The sequence below is a fragment of the Amblyomma mixtum genome, chromosome 2 (assembly GCF_055824585.1).
Source record: "Amblyomma mixtum isolate Tamu chromosome 2, ASM5582458v1, whole genome shotgun sequence".
NCBI classification, from domain to species: Eukaryota; Metazoa; Arthropoda; class Arachnida; order Ixodida; family Ixodidae; genus Amblyomma; species Amblyomma mixtum.
In genome coordinates this window covers 121,840,606-121,856,663 of record NC_143013.1, presented here as the reverse complement: position 1 = coordinate 121,856,663, position 16,058 = coordinate 121,840,606, and the positions used below count along the sequence as shown (strand labels likewise).

Sequence of the window (16,058 nt, the reverse complement as noted above, 5' to 3'; positions counted from 1 at the left end):
ATGGGGAGGAGAAAACAGCCCGGTGAGAGAGCGCGCGGGCGGCTGAGTCTGCTGCCTCGTTTCCTGCCAACCCCTGATGAGCAGGGGCCCATATGAGGTAACGGTGTGCGGGGTCCGTATCCCGTATGCAATTTTGATATATTCGATAGGCTAGGAAGGGAGTGCAGCCTTGTTCGACGTTCCGACAGGCCCCTCGCGAGTCGGTGATTATGTATTTTGAATTGGAATGTGAGGCCGCGAGAGCAATCGCGACCTCTTCTGCTTGTGTTGCACTGCGAGCTCTAAAAGTTAGGCCGTTAACTGTGTTGCTGTTGTGAACTACCGCGGCCGTGTACCATCCCCCATGGTGAGGGCCGGAGGCGTCCACGTAGTATACACCTGTTTTGTTGCCATAATATCGGGCTAGCGCTTCCGCTCGTGCCAGGCGTCGACCATTATGGTCTTCATGTGACATGTTTGCTGGAAGAGGCCGCACGTGGAGGGCACGTCTCCACAGTTCCGGGATGCGAAACCTGTCTTCCATTGGAGGGGTGTGTTGGATATGGAGTCGAGCAAGAAGGCGGCGACCCGACTCCGTTAGCGACAAGCGCGTGTACTGGTTTGTAAGGTGCGCCTCCCGGAGCTCCCGGAAAGTATTCACCACCCCAAGAGCCATAAGCCGGCTGTTTGAAGTAGTGATAGGGAGGTCAAGGGCACGTTTAACAATTTTGCGAAGGATGACCTCAAGGGCGTCCTCCTCTTGTTTCCGTAGGTGGAGATAAGGAGTCGAATAGAGAATTCGACTAGTTACGAAGGCGTTTGCCAGCCGCAAGGCATCCTTACTTCGTAACCCACCGCGTTTGTTGGAAACCCGGCGGACCATGCGGCCCACCTGGTCCCCCACCTTACGGAGTTTGGCCAATGTAGTGTCTGACCGCCTGTGTTTGTGGATGTAGAGTCCGAGTACCCGTATCTCATCACTTTCGCGTATGGGACCACTCTCAAGAGAGAGAGATATTTTAGTTGTGCACTTCTGTGAGGGGCGGAGGTGCACAAATTCCGATTTTTGAGGGGAACATTGAAGACCGCAGCGGCGGGCGTAGCGGTCTACTATCGTCGCCGCTGTTTGCAGGCTGGTTTCAATGTCTCCTGTGCTGCCCTGCGTGGCCCACAGAGTGATGTCATCCGCGTACAGGGCGTGCTGCACGCCGGCGACACCACTCAGCTGGGCCGGCAGGTGCATCATGGCCAGATTGAAGAGCAGCGGGGAAAGTACCGCGCCTTGAGGGGTTCCCCGCGTGCCGAGTAGGTAAGGACCATGGTCTCTATCTTGAATTCGAATGTAGGATTGACGATCCATTAAAAATTGGCTTATGTATTGGAATGTGTTGAGGCCACAGTCGGTGTGACTTAGGTTAGTGAGTATGATCTCATGTGTTACATTGTCAAATGCCCCTTTAAGATCCAAGGCGAGTACTACCCGGTCATTATGGGGGCATTCGAGGGGGTCAAGGACTTCCCGATTGAGTTGCAGGAGGACATCCTGTGCGGATCTGTATGGGCGGAATCCGAACATGGTGCTCGCAAAGACTTGTTTGTGTTCAAGATATGTAGATAACCGATCTCGCACCATCGTCTCCATTAGTTTGCCCACACATGAGGTTAGAGAGATGGGGCGGAGGTTATCTGTGTCAATTGGTTTGCCAGCTTTAGGAATAAATGTGACCAAAGCCGTTTTCCATTCGATTGGCAGGGGGGTGTCCCCGCGCCAAATCGCATTTACGTATTCCAGGAGGGACTGGTATGCCAAGTCGGGAAGGTTCGTCAAAAGCTTGACGGTGACCTTATCCCGTCCTGGCGCAGTGCCCCGTTTCATTTTGGCGAGAGCCGCCCGCAGATCATGGAGCTGGAAAGGTTGATCCAGCTCCGTGTTCTCTCTGCCTGCATAAGAGTACGCAGATCCACGGGGGTCTTGGGCTGTACACAGATACTGGTCCCGAAGTTTCTGTGCCAGTTGAGTCGTGTTGCCAGGAAAAGCGTGCAGTGCTCGCTGCAAATGTTTTTGTGTTTCGGATCGTGTTTGGGTTGGGTCGATTAGGGCTCGAAAGAGACGCCACGTGTTTCGGCTGGACATTTGTCGCGCGGCCGTGTTGCATCTATCTACCCAGTTGGAGTCGGTGAGTTTTACTGGCCCGGTGTACAGGCTGACATTAAGAGTTATGTCAGATCGTGTGATATGTGTCAGCAGACTGTGTCGAAGGCAAGGGAGAACAGAGTGAATAACACCGTAGGACGGGAACATGTAAAATCATGGTGGAAACCGAGGTCGGTTTGGAGAAAACGGTTTCACAAAGGAAAACGGAAGTACTAGCCGAAAAAGTTCTCTCGACGGTGAAGTGGTTTGATGTGAACAATGGAATACGGAAGAATGTAGCCCACACCTGTTGTTGGAATTGTTTTTGTTTGTTCATGTTTGTTTTTGAGTGTCGGCTATCTACTTTTTATGCTTTCCGTGTTTCTTCGCCCTCTATGGATGTTTTACGTTGACTTTCCATGTGCGCTCTGTGCTGTGTGTGCGAAGGTCTGTGAACGCTTCGAACATTGACGACCGTCGTATTGTGTGTGGTGTGTAGTGTGCGCGCTGGGGTGCGGTGTTCTGTGTTGCGATCGTCGAACGCGTCTGGTGTCGCTATCCTGAAGTTGAGTTCTTTCCCTTGGAAAAAACTTCCGAAGAGGAGGCCTTCTGTAAGGAGATAGCGCAACCCAGCGGCGTTCGTGAGAAGAAGAAGACAACGCACGAGGAGCGCGTGCGGAGGGGAACGCGGGGCAGGTCGAAGAGGATTACGTGGCAGAGAAGAGAAGAGCGCGGTGGGCGACGGACGTGGACGAGTTCTGCTGGCTCCCCGAGTTCCGGGCTTGGGCCTTAGCCGCAGACGTCCGGGCCACCAGACCTGGACTTCCATCGTCGAGAGCCTCAACCACCAGGCCCAGGCGCTACTCTTCTCCGTCCATCCGTCAGCTGCTCCACACAGGCCGCCTCTGGCGCCTACGTGACCTTTTTCCGGGTTACCAGACCTGGGAACCGTGCCGGGAGCCCACGAACGCTGACGCTGCAGTAGCGTTGCATCGACGTTGGAACGCCAAGAGACTCCTTGACTGCCCGACACCCAGCCAGTCCTCTCCGCTCGTTGCTCGAATAAGACTAGTGTGACTTTCCTCTTTGACTCTTTTTTCTGCATTTTTCGTAAGCATCTTGTTCTGTTTCCCCGTGTGTTTTTCCCGTGTGTTGTTGCGTTGTTCTCTTGTTCCTTTCCTTTTTTCTCGCTCATATTGAAATTGGTTTCCTTTTTGATAAAATCCGCCTCGTTTATTGTTTGTACTTTTGTGTTTATTTAAAATAAGACCTGCAATCTCACAGAGTCCTCACAATGCCGAAGCTCCAGTCGCCCCAAAAAGTTAGTCCTTCCTGAACAAAACGACTTTTTCCTTCCTGTTGAGAACGTTTGTTCTAGCCAGGTAGAAGCAGCTGTACGCTCCCTGCTAAACAAAAAAATATTGGTGTTCTGACGAAATCGCGATCTTTGTTATAGTAGGCTGCGTCCGCGGTCACACACATGTTTTAGCCCACGTTTTTAACTTAACCTTGCACCTTTGAGAATTTCCATTCTGCTAGAAGCCATCACTAGTTTTGCCAATACACTAAAAAGGAAGCTTGACCGACGGGTGTTAAACTATAGTCCAGTTTCTCTGCTGTCATCTCTGTCGACCGTGTTTCTTATACCTGTCCACGCTTCTTTTTCAAGAATAAGCTAAACAATAAGCAACACGGCTTTTTACCTGGCCGCCTTTTAGATACTAGTCTGGTTTCTTTTTTAAATTATGTTGCGCCAACTTATTTGAATGAAGAAAGAGGTTCATGCTATATAGTTTTAGGAAAGCAATTTAGGAATATTTTAGGAAAGCAATTCACTTAGTTAGCCATTCGTTGCTACTAGAAAATCAGCGATTCTACAAACTATCGCGCTTCTTTTTGGGCGAGTTGGTGCATACTTGAGTTGAAGAAAATAGCGCCAGAGCATGCAAACCACGAAAAGACAAGGACGAGACACAAAACGCTAACTCACAACTGATTTTATTGAAACCAGGCAGCGCCTTTATATGGCGAAGTTTCACTGAAAAAGAAGGAGGACGGCAGGAAAGGTAAATATATCGAAGCGACCACCACAGGGAGCACACATGAGCAAGCGGTAACCAAACCAAAAACAAAAAAGTTAACAAAGATTATTTAAGGGCGGCATCTAAAAATTCGAACTCGGACGAAAAAAGTGAGAGATGGGGTGCTGACACACCTAGTGCCAAGTGTCCTTATGTGAAAACCCTCCAGAAATTCACGTGCCTTCTTATCTGCGCTTTTGCCGAGAATCTTAGTCTGACTCAATCATGCCCCGCACCCGTCGCAACCAATAATATGCGCTACCAAATGTGCATATTTATCCTTTAAATCTGATAAATTTCGGGCATGTTCTCCCAAGCGCTCGTTGATGCAGCGCCCAGTCTGGTCAACATAGGTCTTCCCACACGTTAAGGGGATAGACCACTCTTGCGGAACACATGATGAATGAACACATGGTATCGCACATATCATTATGTTACCCTTTTAGTGTACTGCAGGGGTAAAATTTGTCCCCGTTAGTATTCTATGTGTTTGTGAACGATGTTAAAGACTGTATCAATCACTCTAAGCTAATACAATTCTCTGTTGATTTAAATCTCACGGGACGGTCCGTTCAATGCTTGACTCCGAAGAGCTGCACAAAAATATCTCCTGTACAAAAGAGTGATGCACGCGACATGCTGTAGCACTGATTCCTAACAGAATATGCGAATCTCTTTAACACGTCAAAAAGAACCAATTCTCTTTGATTACACCGTTTCATCTGATACAATACAGCGTGGTAATATTGTTCGCGACCTAGGAGTATATATTGAGAGTGAAGTCAACATTAGCCACGTTAATTATTTAACACGCTCGAGTGTTCGTACTTTAGGGGACCGTCGGACGCTTCACTAAGCAATTTAAATTCAGACTGTTTTCTCATTCTCTACAAGTCACTCATTCTGCCAAAATTGCAGTTCTAAAGCGCTCTATGGAGCTATGATATCTGTACAGTGCACAATGACTGAACGCGTCAAACGGAGGTCGGTCCGTATCCGATATGACCGAGAAATGGGGAGACAATACTACTTCTAATATGGTCGATTGCTGTCTAAACTGATTCTTCTTCCACTGCATGTTAACAAGGCATGAACTTAATGATTGTTCATTCGTACAAAAATACTTGCAAGGATAAATAATTTGCCCTGAAACAGCATCAGCTCTTAAACCGACAGTGCCCAGGCATTTTGCAAGAAGCCATAGGGTATTTTATGCTCAAAAGCGCAGAAGTCGCTCTACATCACTGTGCATTCAGTACATGTTTACTACATCTAGACTGCCGAAAGATACAACCGTGGACATTCTTACCTTTAACAGTTAAATATGTGTGATCTAGCGTCCTCGTGCTCATAGGACTTCCTAATTCGCCTACACATCGTGCATGATTGAATGTGCAGTGGTGCACCACACACCAGATAGGAATGCTATTTGTGGCACATAAATTAAGCAAATAAATAAATGAATAGTGTGGGAGAGTGGGGGTGGGCGGCTCTTAGCGTTTGTGTGAGTACTTTATGTGCTCGAAGGAAGGGAACGAAACTTTTGATTGTGCTAATTGTGGAATCGATCGTGAAGCGGCATACACGTAGCAGTAGCTGTAGCATTGACCATTCGGAATGTGCGCAATAGTCAGAACCTTAATTACTGCTACGTAGACAGGGGATCAGTACTGAATGGGTCACTGCTACGTCGTGGCCACGCGCACATAGCAAGCGCGTCACACCTTGGGCAAATTTCGGCATGTTGTTTGATTGCGAAGTTAGTGAAATAGGAATATTTAACTGCGTTGCGCAGCAACATCTTTCGGACCAGCTCAATTGCAGCCGCGGCAGTTATAAAAAGTCGTCAGCGGCTACGCTGTGCATCAGTCGCTTTGTGCAAAGTACGCGCATGGCGCCGAGGCGGAGCACCCGTTCAGAGCAGTAGTGACCAACTAGCGCTGATTATCTTCAATAGTAGCGGGGTAACTACCTAGTAGTTTTTTTCACTGCACGTGCAGGTTTAAAAAATTGGGTATGCGCAACGAGACAGATTTTTACCGTCCTCAAACATTAACTGATATTCACAGCTTTTAAAAAGTCTGCATATGACAAATACTCTGTTTTGAGGTGTTTCAATAATCATGAGTGCTCACTAAAAGTGCAGAGTTTTGAAGTCATTAGGGAAGAAACGGAAGAAGTAGGTTTTGCAAAAATTTTTATTGCAATAGATTTCAGATGCGGACGACATTTATGGTCTAGTACTGCCTTTATGATTCACTAATCGATATGAAAGAGAGGCCAGAGGTTCCTCAATCAACAGATGCATTTCCAGGTAGGAGTCTCAACTACCTGATTTGTGGAATGTTCGCAAATCTGTTACCGGCAGTGAACAAGCCATTCGTTGTGAGTAACGTGCTTCGCTAGTTTCTGAAGCCTTTCATCGCTGAGGAAGTTAAACGCCTGATTGAGAAATGCAGGAGCTCTGTCAGCAACGTGGCGATACTGTGGATCGAACATTGTGCCGTACCCAGAAATTCTGGACCGGACCATTTTTGAGCCAGAAACCGTTTATGGGCGCACCTCTTTCATATAATCTAATATTTGGCTTTAGCACCCAAAATTGTAGCTGATTTTATTTACAAAGCCTATTTAAACAGGCAGGTCGACCCGAGCTTGATGCGTCAGCGGGACGATACCAAAACTTATTATCCAGCGTGCGCACTTCCTTGTTCTTTCAGGGTCCATAGGTAGCGCTTGACAATATATTTGCAGGTGACCCGACGCCATCTTGTAATTTTTTTTTACCATTCACATTTGCCATCGTCAAAAGCATTCCTCATCGATTTTCTATGGCAGCCTTAACTGTTCAAAGCGATCGGTGGAAACACTTAAAAAGAAAGATGTGGCTACACGTCAAAACAACACTACCTTCAGTACTGCCATAACAGTATCCTACAATTTAACAATTTTCAAACTTTTTCCCTGAGAAAGCTGGACATGCGTAACCTGGAAGGTGCACATGCGCTAACCATGAGACCTTGCCCTTGTCGCTACACTGTCACTACACTGATCCTCTGAACTTATTTCTGACTTTGCTGTGATGTTCGGGCAGCTTACTTGTATCCGTCGCAGCTGTCTCTAGCTTGGGTCTGTTTCTTTCCATTCTTCTCCAGACCTTTCTCTGAGGCTTTGTCCGGTGAGATTCCACATTTATCGGCGGTGCTCCATTTGCTTCTCTTTCTTAATGCTTTCTTTAAAGCTCTTCTATGGGCCACACCGGGTTCATTCCCAGTTGCCTCATTCGAGATGTGTTCCCGCGTTTAAGCCACTGTTTCAGTCGTTTTTTGCTCTTGATCGACAGATTTTTGTCTTCGGACCGGTGTTTTCTTCTTTTTCTTCTTTCTGGTTCTTGCTCGAGTGCAGTGCTCGAAGCATGGCTCAGGACTCATTGAAGAATCATTCTCCTCAGTTGTGGTCAGTACTACTTCCTCAATTCCCTTCGTCAGTTGGTTACTTTCAGCGCAGTCGCAAACAGACCTTTCTCTAGTCTGCCCCTTTCCTTCCACTGCGCAGTCTTCTTCCTCAGGGGCAAAAACTTCCTCGCCTTCGTCATAGGTGCAGATTGCCCCCCCTTCCTTGCAGGAAAAGCCTTCCTCGTTGCCCGAGGGTTCACTCGTAATGATTTCCGGCTTTTCCCTGAGTGTGCTCTCTTCAGTTATTACTACGTCGGAGCTCTCGTTCTCTATGAAAATTTGCCGCTCTTCCTCACTGTACCTACCGCAACTCTATGGTGTGCAGGACTGTGATTTTTCGCTGGAGCTCCGCCTTTCGTCCCCTTCAGGCGACTTCAATAAGGTGCATTCTGACTGAAACGTCAGGTTGGCCTTCTCCTCAGTGCCTGCTACCTCAGCATGTGGCTGCACTTTCAATTTCCTGAGGAAGCGACACTGCGGTCGGTTCTTCACTTTCTGTGGTTTCAGCTGCAGGAACAGGCTGTTCCAAAGCCAAGCTCTGACTTATGGAGCTACTTACAACCTCTTCCATGGTTGCTAACAAATGATACTCGTTAGTCTCGAACCCGGCCTCTCCGGGGTTAAGCTCTACTGGCTTCCTGACGTCGTTCAAACGCCGAATTTCAGCAAGCTTCTTTTGAATGATTGTCATATCTCTTTGAAAAGCCCATTCGGCCTCTTCCTCCCTCCTCTTCCATTCTCTTTCTGCTGCTTCTCGAGCCCTCTCTCTTTCCTGGTCCACCCATTTCCGCAGTTCGGCTCCGGTCATCCCCATCTGGATGCCAGCCTCTACTAGCTCGTTTAGCTCCTTTGGGCTCATAATTGGAGACCGAACTCTTCAAAGCAATGAATACCTCTACACGGTGAACCTCACTACCCGCTTCGGCGCGGCACCCCACAATATCGCTCTGCTGCTATCACTCGTTTACGACCTCTTCGTAAACTCCTCCCGACTCTTTACAAACACCATACGTCCTGTCGTGGACGCCAGAATAAATGTCACACAACTTCACGCACTTTAGCGTGCGGTCCCAGAAATCCGTTAGACTGTGGGGGGATAGCGGTCTCGGACTCAAATGAGGTGCCCCCGAATCAGCGTGGCAAGCTTAGTGGAGACCAGCTGCCACGTGACAAGAGGTTTTTGGTCGCTTGCTGCCCAGCTTTCGGCGGTCGCAAGCCAGAGAATGGGTTGGAGCCAAAGATTTACAAACAAAACAAAGTTTATACAGCAATGAGTCGATGGAGAGGGTTTCACAATTACTAGCACAAGCACGTACAAAGTTATTAACAAACCAATGCAATATGTACAAGGTTAAACTCGAGAGAGACTACACTAGAAAAGGGATATTGCACCTAAAGTGCACTAACACAAGAGAGAGGCAAAGAAACAAAACACAATTTCCTTACCGGGCGCTGCGACAGGCCGACGACCAGAGGTCCACGATGATGCCATCCCGCAGGCTGGTGCGCGCTGCCTCGTTAAACCCCTGCTTGGCGAGCGGTGTCCCGGGAGTCGAGCGGGCGTGCTTCACTGCAGCTTATACGGTGCCTCAGACTACACTGACAGAGGTCAACGCCCCTCTTATATAGGCTTGGTCCGCGTCTGTTTGTTGTACGCGCCAAAGTAGGCGCTGACATACAAACAGTATCGGCCGGCGCCGTCTCCTTCTCCTTCTCGCGCCGGGCTCGCGTCCCTGATTGGTCAAACGCCGGGAGTGGCTTCGAGGTGCATCGGGATTTTTCTGTCATGGCGCCGTCGCCTACACGCGAGTGAAGAGGAAGAGGGCATGTCTTAGCGCACGCAAGGCTACACACTCTCCGCTGGTTTCGGGGAGAAGCGTCGCCGACGTTCTGGAACAATCGACGGCATGGCTGACGCAATCCCCCCGCGCGCCCCGTCGGCGAGTGCTGGTGGAGGGGGCAGCCACACACACAAGGCTAGCTCTCCGTGGTTGCCTTCTCCCCCGCTTTACGACCCGCGCTGGAGAGATGCGTCCGCGAGGCGCTGTTTTTGTTTCTTAGTTTCAAAATGCGCCCCATTTGGTGGCACCATTCAATTGTAAAAATTTAAACCACCTTAACATTTAGCACATAGTGTGTCAAAGCCACACAAAATTTTACCGGAAACTAACATTGTCCCTTACAACTTTTAAATTTCAATCGCTTCCTTTTCTTACTTCATTAAACGAATGCGATATTTTCTGTATAATTTTATGTATCAGGCACAGTTAAGGGACCGCACGCAAACATTTCTACTTCTGTTAAAATATTAAGCAAGGCGATCGCAATTCACGATTTTTAGAAATTGATGTTCACCATTAGTAAATTTGAGCACATGTGAGCAACAGAGGAGATATAATTTTGAGTAAACAAGCGTTCTGCGCGGCCCGCGAATTTTGAGCGGTCAGGATGGAGCGGTGCGAGGTGCTGGCATCAACGCGAGGCTAGAGCTAGGCACTGCTGCACCACGTCCTCGCAAGCGGCCTCAGGCGAACGCTTCTATTACACATAGCACGAAAACTGCAAGATGATAGCGTAGCAAGCTTTGCACGATCAAATTCAGCGCATGTCCTCTATAAGAAGCGAGATGCCTAACGCTCTGGGAGTAGCAGTAAAAATTGCATCTTTCATTCGTTTTGTTGCAACGGCTTACAATATGAATTGAAACTTGGCTCGCATAACTCTTTTAAATATTCTATTTTTTTTTGTTGAAACAGCTTCCAAGCAAATTTTGCATGGTGAAGTAAAGTCAATTTGTTCTCCTGCATTATTTGACTATGATGGAGCTGAGAAGCGAAAAACATTGCTGCACGGGTAAAGTTTTGCTTGCAGCATGTAAAAACAACCCTTCGTCTTCATAACCCCGACCGCCGGGCCGCTCTACAAAGTTAAAATTGAAGGAGCCGTTTAAATATTACATTCTTAGAATTGAAGAAATGCTAGGAGTGCCTTCTGATGGAGTTAATGCTTATGTCATATTTCACTAATTTGTCGTGAACTTTCCTGAATCACCGCAGTGATTCCAGAGTTGCGTACGCACCCTCTCCTGCAGTGAATACAATCGGTGTATTGCGGAAGCAGTAGCCACAGGAAGAATGGAACAGCGGTACCATTGAGTAGGAGTCTAAAAGGCTGCGTCTTGACTCTATGTGCGACTAATTGCATTACTTTCTAATTATTATGAGTTTACAATGTAGTTCGAGTCGAGCGGCTCTTTCCTCAATAAAATGTGCCAACGCAAAGACTCCAATGAGCAGTGACTAAATCTTAGACCCAAGTCAGAGCACGCGCAGCTCAGTAAAAGAAATAGTTATTTGGTTTTGTTTATCGGGGTTTAACGTCCCAAAGCTACTCAGGGTATGGGGGACGCCCCAGTGAAGGGCTCCGGAAATTTCCAACACCTGGGTTCGAACCCATTTCTTTCGAATCAGCAGCCGAGCGGCATAACCACTCGGCCACAATGAAGGCCTCGTTAAAAGAAAGCAAGCAAAATTTTCGCGTTAAGGGAAATTTTCATTCGCCAGCAATCGCACAGTGTCCTGTACGTGCAGCTCGGGAACAGAGCACAGTGGCCTGCTGTCACGACATTAACTCTATTAGCAGCCGGTGTAGCTTTGGAGGGCTGCGCGCAATACTTGAATGCCGATAACCTAAAGATTGCACTGCCGATACTGATACGAGATAGCAAACTAAAACTGATTTGCGACAGAGATACTCGATGGTATCATCGATACACATCTGAAATCACCAAGATTATAAGTCTAGCAATATGGTTTTCTTAGTTTAATATACATAGTTTAATATGCATGGCGTGGCACCGAAAATTCTACAAAATTTTAAAAATACGCTTTATGAGCTATGAGGGCGCTTTTTAGGAATGCCATTGTCAGCGATGTAGCAAATTTGAATACAACTTAGGCTTGCTATTTAGGAGGCTAATATTGACGAATATTGAGTAATTAACCTAACAACTAATGCGGCTAGGCTTCTTAATTATTCAGAGTCGTGCAGCTCTGCGTACTTAATGTTCATATCCGTCTTTGAGTTTCCAAAACGTGCTTACTCTCGGCGCTGCGGCCCAATAAATTTTGGTTATTTCGGCGCGTTACGTCCACTGGATAGGTTGCTTTTCCTTGAAGCTTCTCTAAAGCACTGTATTTCTGCATGATGTAGCCAGGATTTGCTGGGCCACATCGCCGAGGGTGTCGGTGTTTTTGAAATTGCAGCAGAAGATATGTATATTACTTATGGTGGGCTCACACCTCTCTAGAATAAGGAGCCTGACAGTAGCGGCTTAATAAAACACGTTGCGAATCTAGTGCAGCCCCATAACCGAGTGCCATAACGACCGAGCCACCTTGGGGGCAATGCAGACACTCACTCTCATGTCTTCATAAGTTAGTTATTGAATATTACTTAGCCAGCTTGCTAGTTAGAACGTCTTAACTGTATTCTGATGCATTATACCGCTGAAAAAGGTATGCCCAAAGAAGTGCTCTTGTAACTCAAAAAGCCTATTTAAAAATCGTGCAAAGCGTGAGATGACACACCTGGTATGATGTATAGCGCACTGTACTTGAAAGAGCTTGAACGAATCCGGCCGCACAGATGTCTCTAATATATTTAAGCTCCACTGTCGGCACACCTGGTGTCGTTAAAATTTCAGCTCTAAAATGCAGCCATGGTGCCGTTTATACGACCACTTCCATACGCAGCCTAGAAAAATGTTTTAAATGCTAATGTTCTGCATGTGGACTGGTCCCTCAACATTTCACTACATACGAATAAATTTGAAAGTGTTTGTGATGCTCTTCGCTTGTTACAGCAATTTTTACAGGTGGCCTCTGTCTTTCCCTGCTCTAAAAGGTGCATGCTCCGTGCAGTTGTGAAGGCGTAACAGTTTATCTCCCAGTAATATGTTTACCGGATGTTTGCAGTTGAACGTTATTTGTTAGAGGCTATAAGAACAGCGGCAGAGAAAGAAAGGACTGCAAGTTTTCAGTAGGCGAAGCACGTCTAGCTAACCTGTGTAGTTTAGACTTTTGTAACTAACGGTGATTACAGCCTTTTGTCAAATCATCGATCAGAAACAGCCACGGTGATCCAGTCTTCTTTCAACGAAACAAATGAAGAAAGAATTTGTATACAGAGAATACGCGCTGTTTGCCCCGTTGTATTTCATGAAGGTTGCATTTATTGCTCCAGCATTAAGCGTCTCTTTCAGTATAGAAACCGGCGTAGTTCTTGGCATGTCGAGAAAATCACTATTGCCCGAGGAGGCTGTGACGTCACAACCTCCCCGCGCAAGTAATTAAAACAACCGAAAACAGTGACATAGTAAAACAATCATGACTTCGCAGCAGAATTTATCAGTGGTCTACATGATAGGGGCGTCACTCGAGCACCATTTCTTAGTGCCTCTGAAAGAAAAGCGATTGTTCTGAAAAGAAAAAAATGTCGAACTGGAGCTGGAACCGCTGTCCCATGAGTCGTGAGCCGGGCGCTTGACCACTGAAGAATCTTTCTTTTTCAGTATTGCCTTCAAATGCGTGCAAATACAATACGACACCAGTCAAATGGTTACATACCAAATTGCAGCGCCCTTAGCTGCCACTGAACATTCTAACTTTCAGTGCGAAAGCATTATACATCCCGTTAGCACAAAAACCGGCGCCCGTCGCCGTCCAAGCCAAGAAATTCCTCAGTGATGTCACCGTGCTTTCATATGACGTCAGCATTAGACCACAAGGGAGGGACGTCTACAGGAAAGAAAAAAATTACCGAGCACTGCGCTGTGTTGCATTGGAACGTAAGACACTTTTTCTGCAAGACATCGTTGTCTAACATCACTACATATCCCCAGTATGCTTTACCGTCATACACATCACAAGGCGTTCACCTCGTGCCATTGTTACACACTCGAACGAACACAGATATCCACCTCGTTCATTTAAGTCCCTCTTCAGTGAACAGGGCGCCTTGGTGCGGGTGTTTGTGGCGAATTGGACTGGCCGCCTGAATGGTTGCCCCAGTCTTCACGCATGTGTATGTCTCCCGCAATTTTGATACCTTGGTGGAATGCAGTGTATGATAATGTGCTACTGCATTGCGGAATAGTGTGCGTGTGTAAGTAAAGAATCAGATAAGTCAGCGAGGTTGACTTCCATGAAATAAATAAAACAAAAAACCCCTTCGTGGTAAATGCGTTGCTTGCCCACCTGGCACGCAGAGGGTCTCGGTTGGAAACCAGTGCGGGGTAATTTCTTCAAATGTGGTCACGTGAGAGGTGCTACTTCCTGTGGACACATTTTGTGGAGAACGTCTGAGGACAACTTCCGGGGACGGGTTTTCCTTCACTGAACCTTATAATACTTTATCATTAGGAAGTAAATTTTTTTCGCTAGAACCTGGGTGCATTCCTAAATATTTACACCTTTAGACGGCTTCCATATTAATCCAATTTAGAACATAGCGTAAGTTTATGGCTATTTTTTGCTGCAGCACGACCACTTGTAGAGCTTCTAAAGCTGAATTTTAAGTAAGGCGTAACCTTACTGGTTCTCAGCACCCGCTATAATATGGTAAGCATAGCTCGCCCGCAAGGCAGGGCGCGGTGTGTTATGGAAAGTGTGTTTAGCGCCAGTAAGCTGTAGGGTGCTATGGAATACCACGAAGCTGATGGCTGAGGGTTACTAAAGACCATTTCTTTACGTGCACAGAGGTCGCACAGCGCGCGGACATCATTTCATTTCCCCAATGTGTATGCGTATATGATCATCGTGTTAGCGCACCGAACGTGCTGTTCGGTGAAGGATTTCGTTATCAAAAGCAGCGCGTTCTTTTCTACTTTATGCTTAACTATTTTTCTTCCTGTAGGAAGAAGTTATTCATTTTACGTACATTGCAGAAGTGTACTTTATGAGCCAATTGTTAAATACTCATTGTGAATTGAATCCAAGCATGACAGCTCTGCAAAGGCCAGGGAAGCACTGTAAGATATTAAATTCAAGGAAAAGCATATTTGATGGCATATTACGTAATGGTTCAACTGGCAAACAAAAAGAGCATATAGGTAAAATTGCGTATGTCTATGTTTTTTCTGTGCTCATATTTTAGCAATCTGGATACAAAACAGATGGGCTGTATTAAAAAAAATGCTCATGTTGCAGCTACGATATCATCGGAAAAGTGGAGACATTGGATGCTGACCTGCAGCACCTGCTGCCCAAAATTGGACTGGGCGGCTGGTCGTTTCCGAGGATGAACGCCAAAAGCAGAACGCACGACTCGAGAGGGACATCCATGCGTTATTTCTCGGAGCTCTCGCGACAACTGGTGCTTATGTTGTACGCCATATACATGTACGACTTCGAGCTGTTCGGATACAATTTGGACGGATTCGCGAGTCTCGTCGGGTGAAATTAGGAGAAATGTTAGCGTTTATAAAAACTTTGTAACTTACAAGGGAAGTTATGAAGGCTACTTGATCGTCCATCGTTCTTAAAACCCATTGTCGTGCGTTATCTCTAAAGAACCGAAGTACTTGCAACGCGATACATGTAAATAACATTTCGACTTCCTTTTGCGCCTTGTATCAATCTCGACCTTTCGCGAATCACTCATTTGTATATATACATGCAAATTGATAGAATAAACGTGCGCGCTAGTAAGCGCTGTGTTTGTCTCCTCGGTCTGCGTCTTGGTCTTTTGCTCTGTTTTAAGTAGTAGTTTGCAAATACAATTTAAATGCTCACCCTGTGCGTTCCCTCGAGGTGAACGGACGGGAGTAGCTTTCAATATAGCGCTCGAGCGGTACGACTAGGGATAAGCTAATGCGAAAGTGTATAAAATATATAGCCTTTGTGAGTCACGATGGAGAGTGAGAAGAGAACGGAGATGATGAAAGAAGCCTGTGGCAAAGAGATTAGCGGTAGATGCAGTTATAGGGAGGTTGAGATCTGCCTTGTAGAGGCCCACAAGGGCAGTCTCGAGAGCGTTTAGTCTGAGTGAAGGTAGCCTAGGGTACAATGTACAAGGCCTTGTTGAGGGCCAGCGCGTGGGCAACTTGGCACGCATGAGCCTCGTGCAGACCTGAGCGTCGAGCGACCACGGGCCGCAAGAGATGAGCTACCGAATGGCAGGTGGTGACAGCATGGTGGAGGGCTTGCACATTCTTCGCCGCATGCAAAGGGAAGCCAAGAATTTTTGCACTGCGTGACGACAGGAATGGGAGAACCAGAAAGGTGGAGAGAGACGAAGTGATTTTGTGAGCGCTGGTAGGAGGACTCATTGAGAAGGAGAAGCTCGGATTTCTCAGGAGCAGGAGAGAGGCCAGCGGTGGTGAGAAAATGGCGGAGGCCTAGCTAAGGT

General features: G+C 47.0%; 1 protein-coding gene across 1 annotated transcript in view; it reads left to right on the top strand.

The window, feature by feature from the left end:
* The window catches only part of LOC149360740 (carbohydrate sulfotransferase 14-like), a 62,268-nt gene that overhangs the window by 5,266 nt on the left and 40,944 nt on the right, over window positions 1-16,058 (top strand). Inside the window, exon 2 of the mRNA XM_089567907.1 lies at window positions 14,858-15,093. Within this exon, the coding sequence (XP_089424033.1) occupies window positions 14,858-15,093 (236 nt within the window). The remainder of the gene's footprint in view (window positions 1-14,857; window positions 15,094-16,058) is intronic.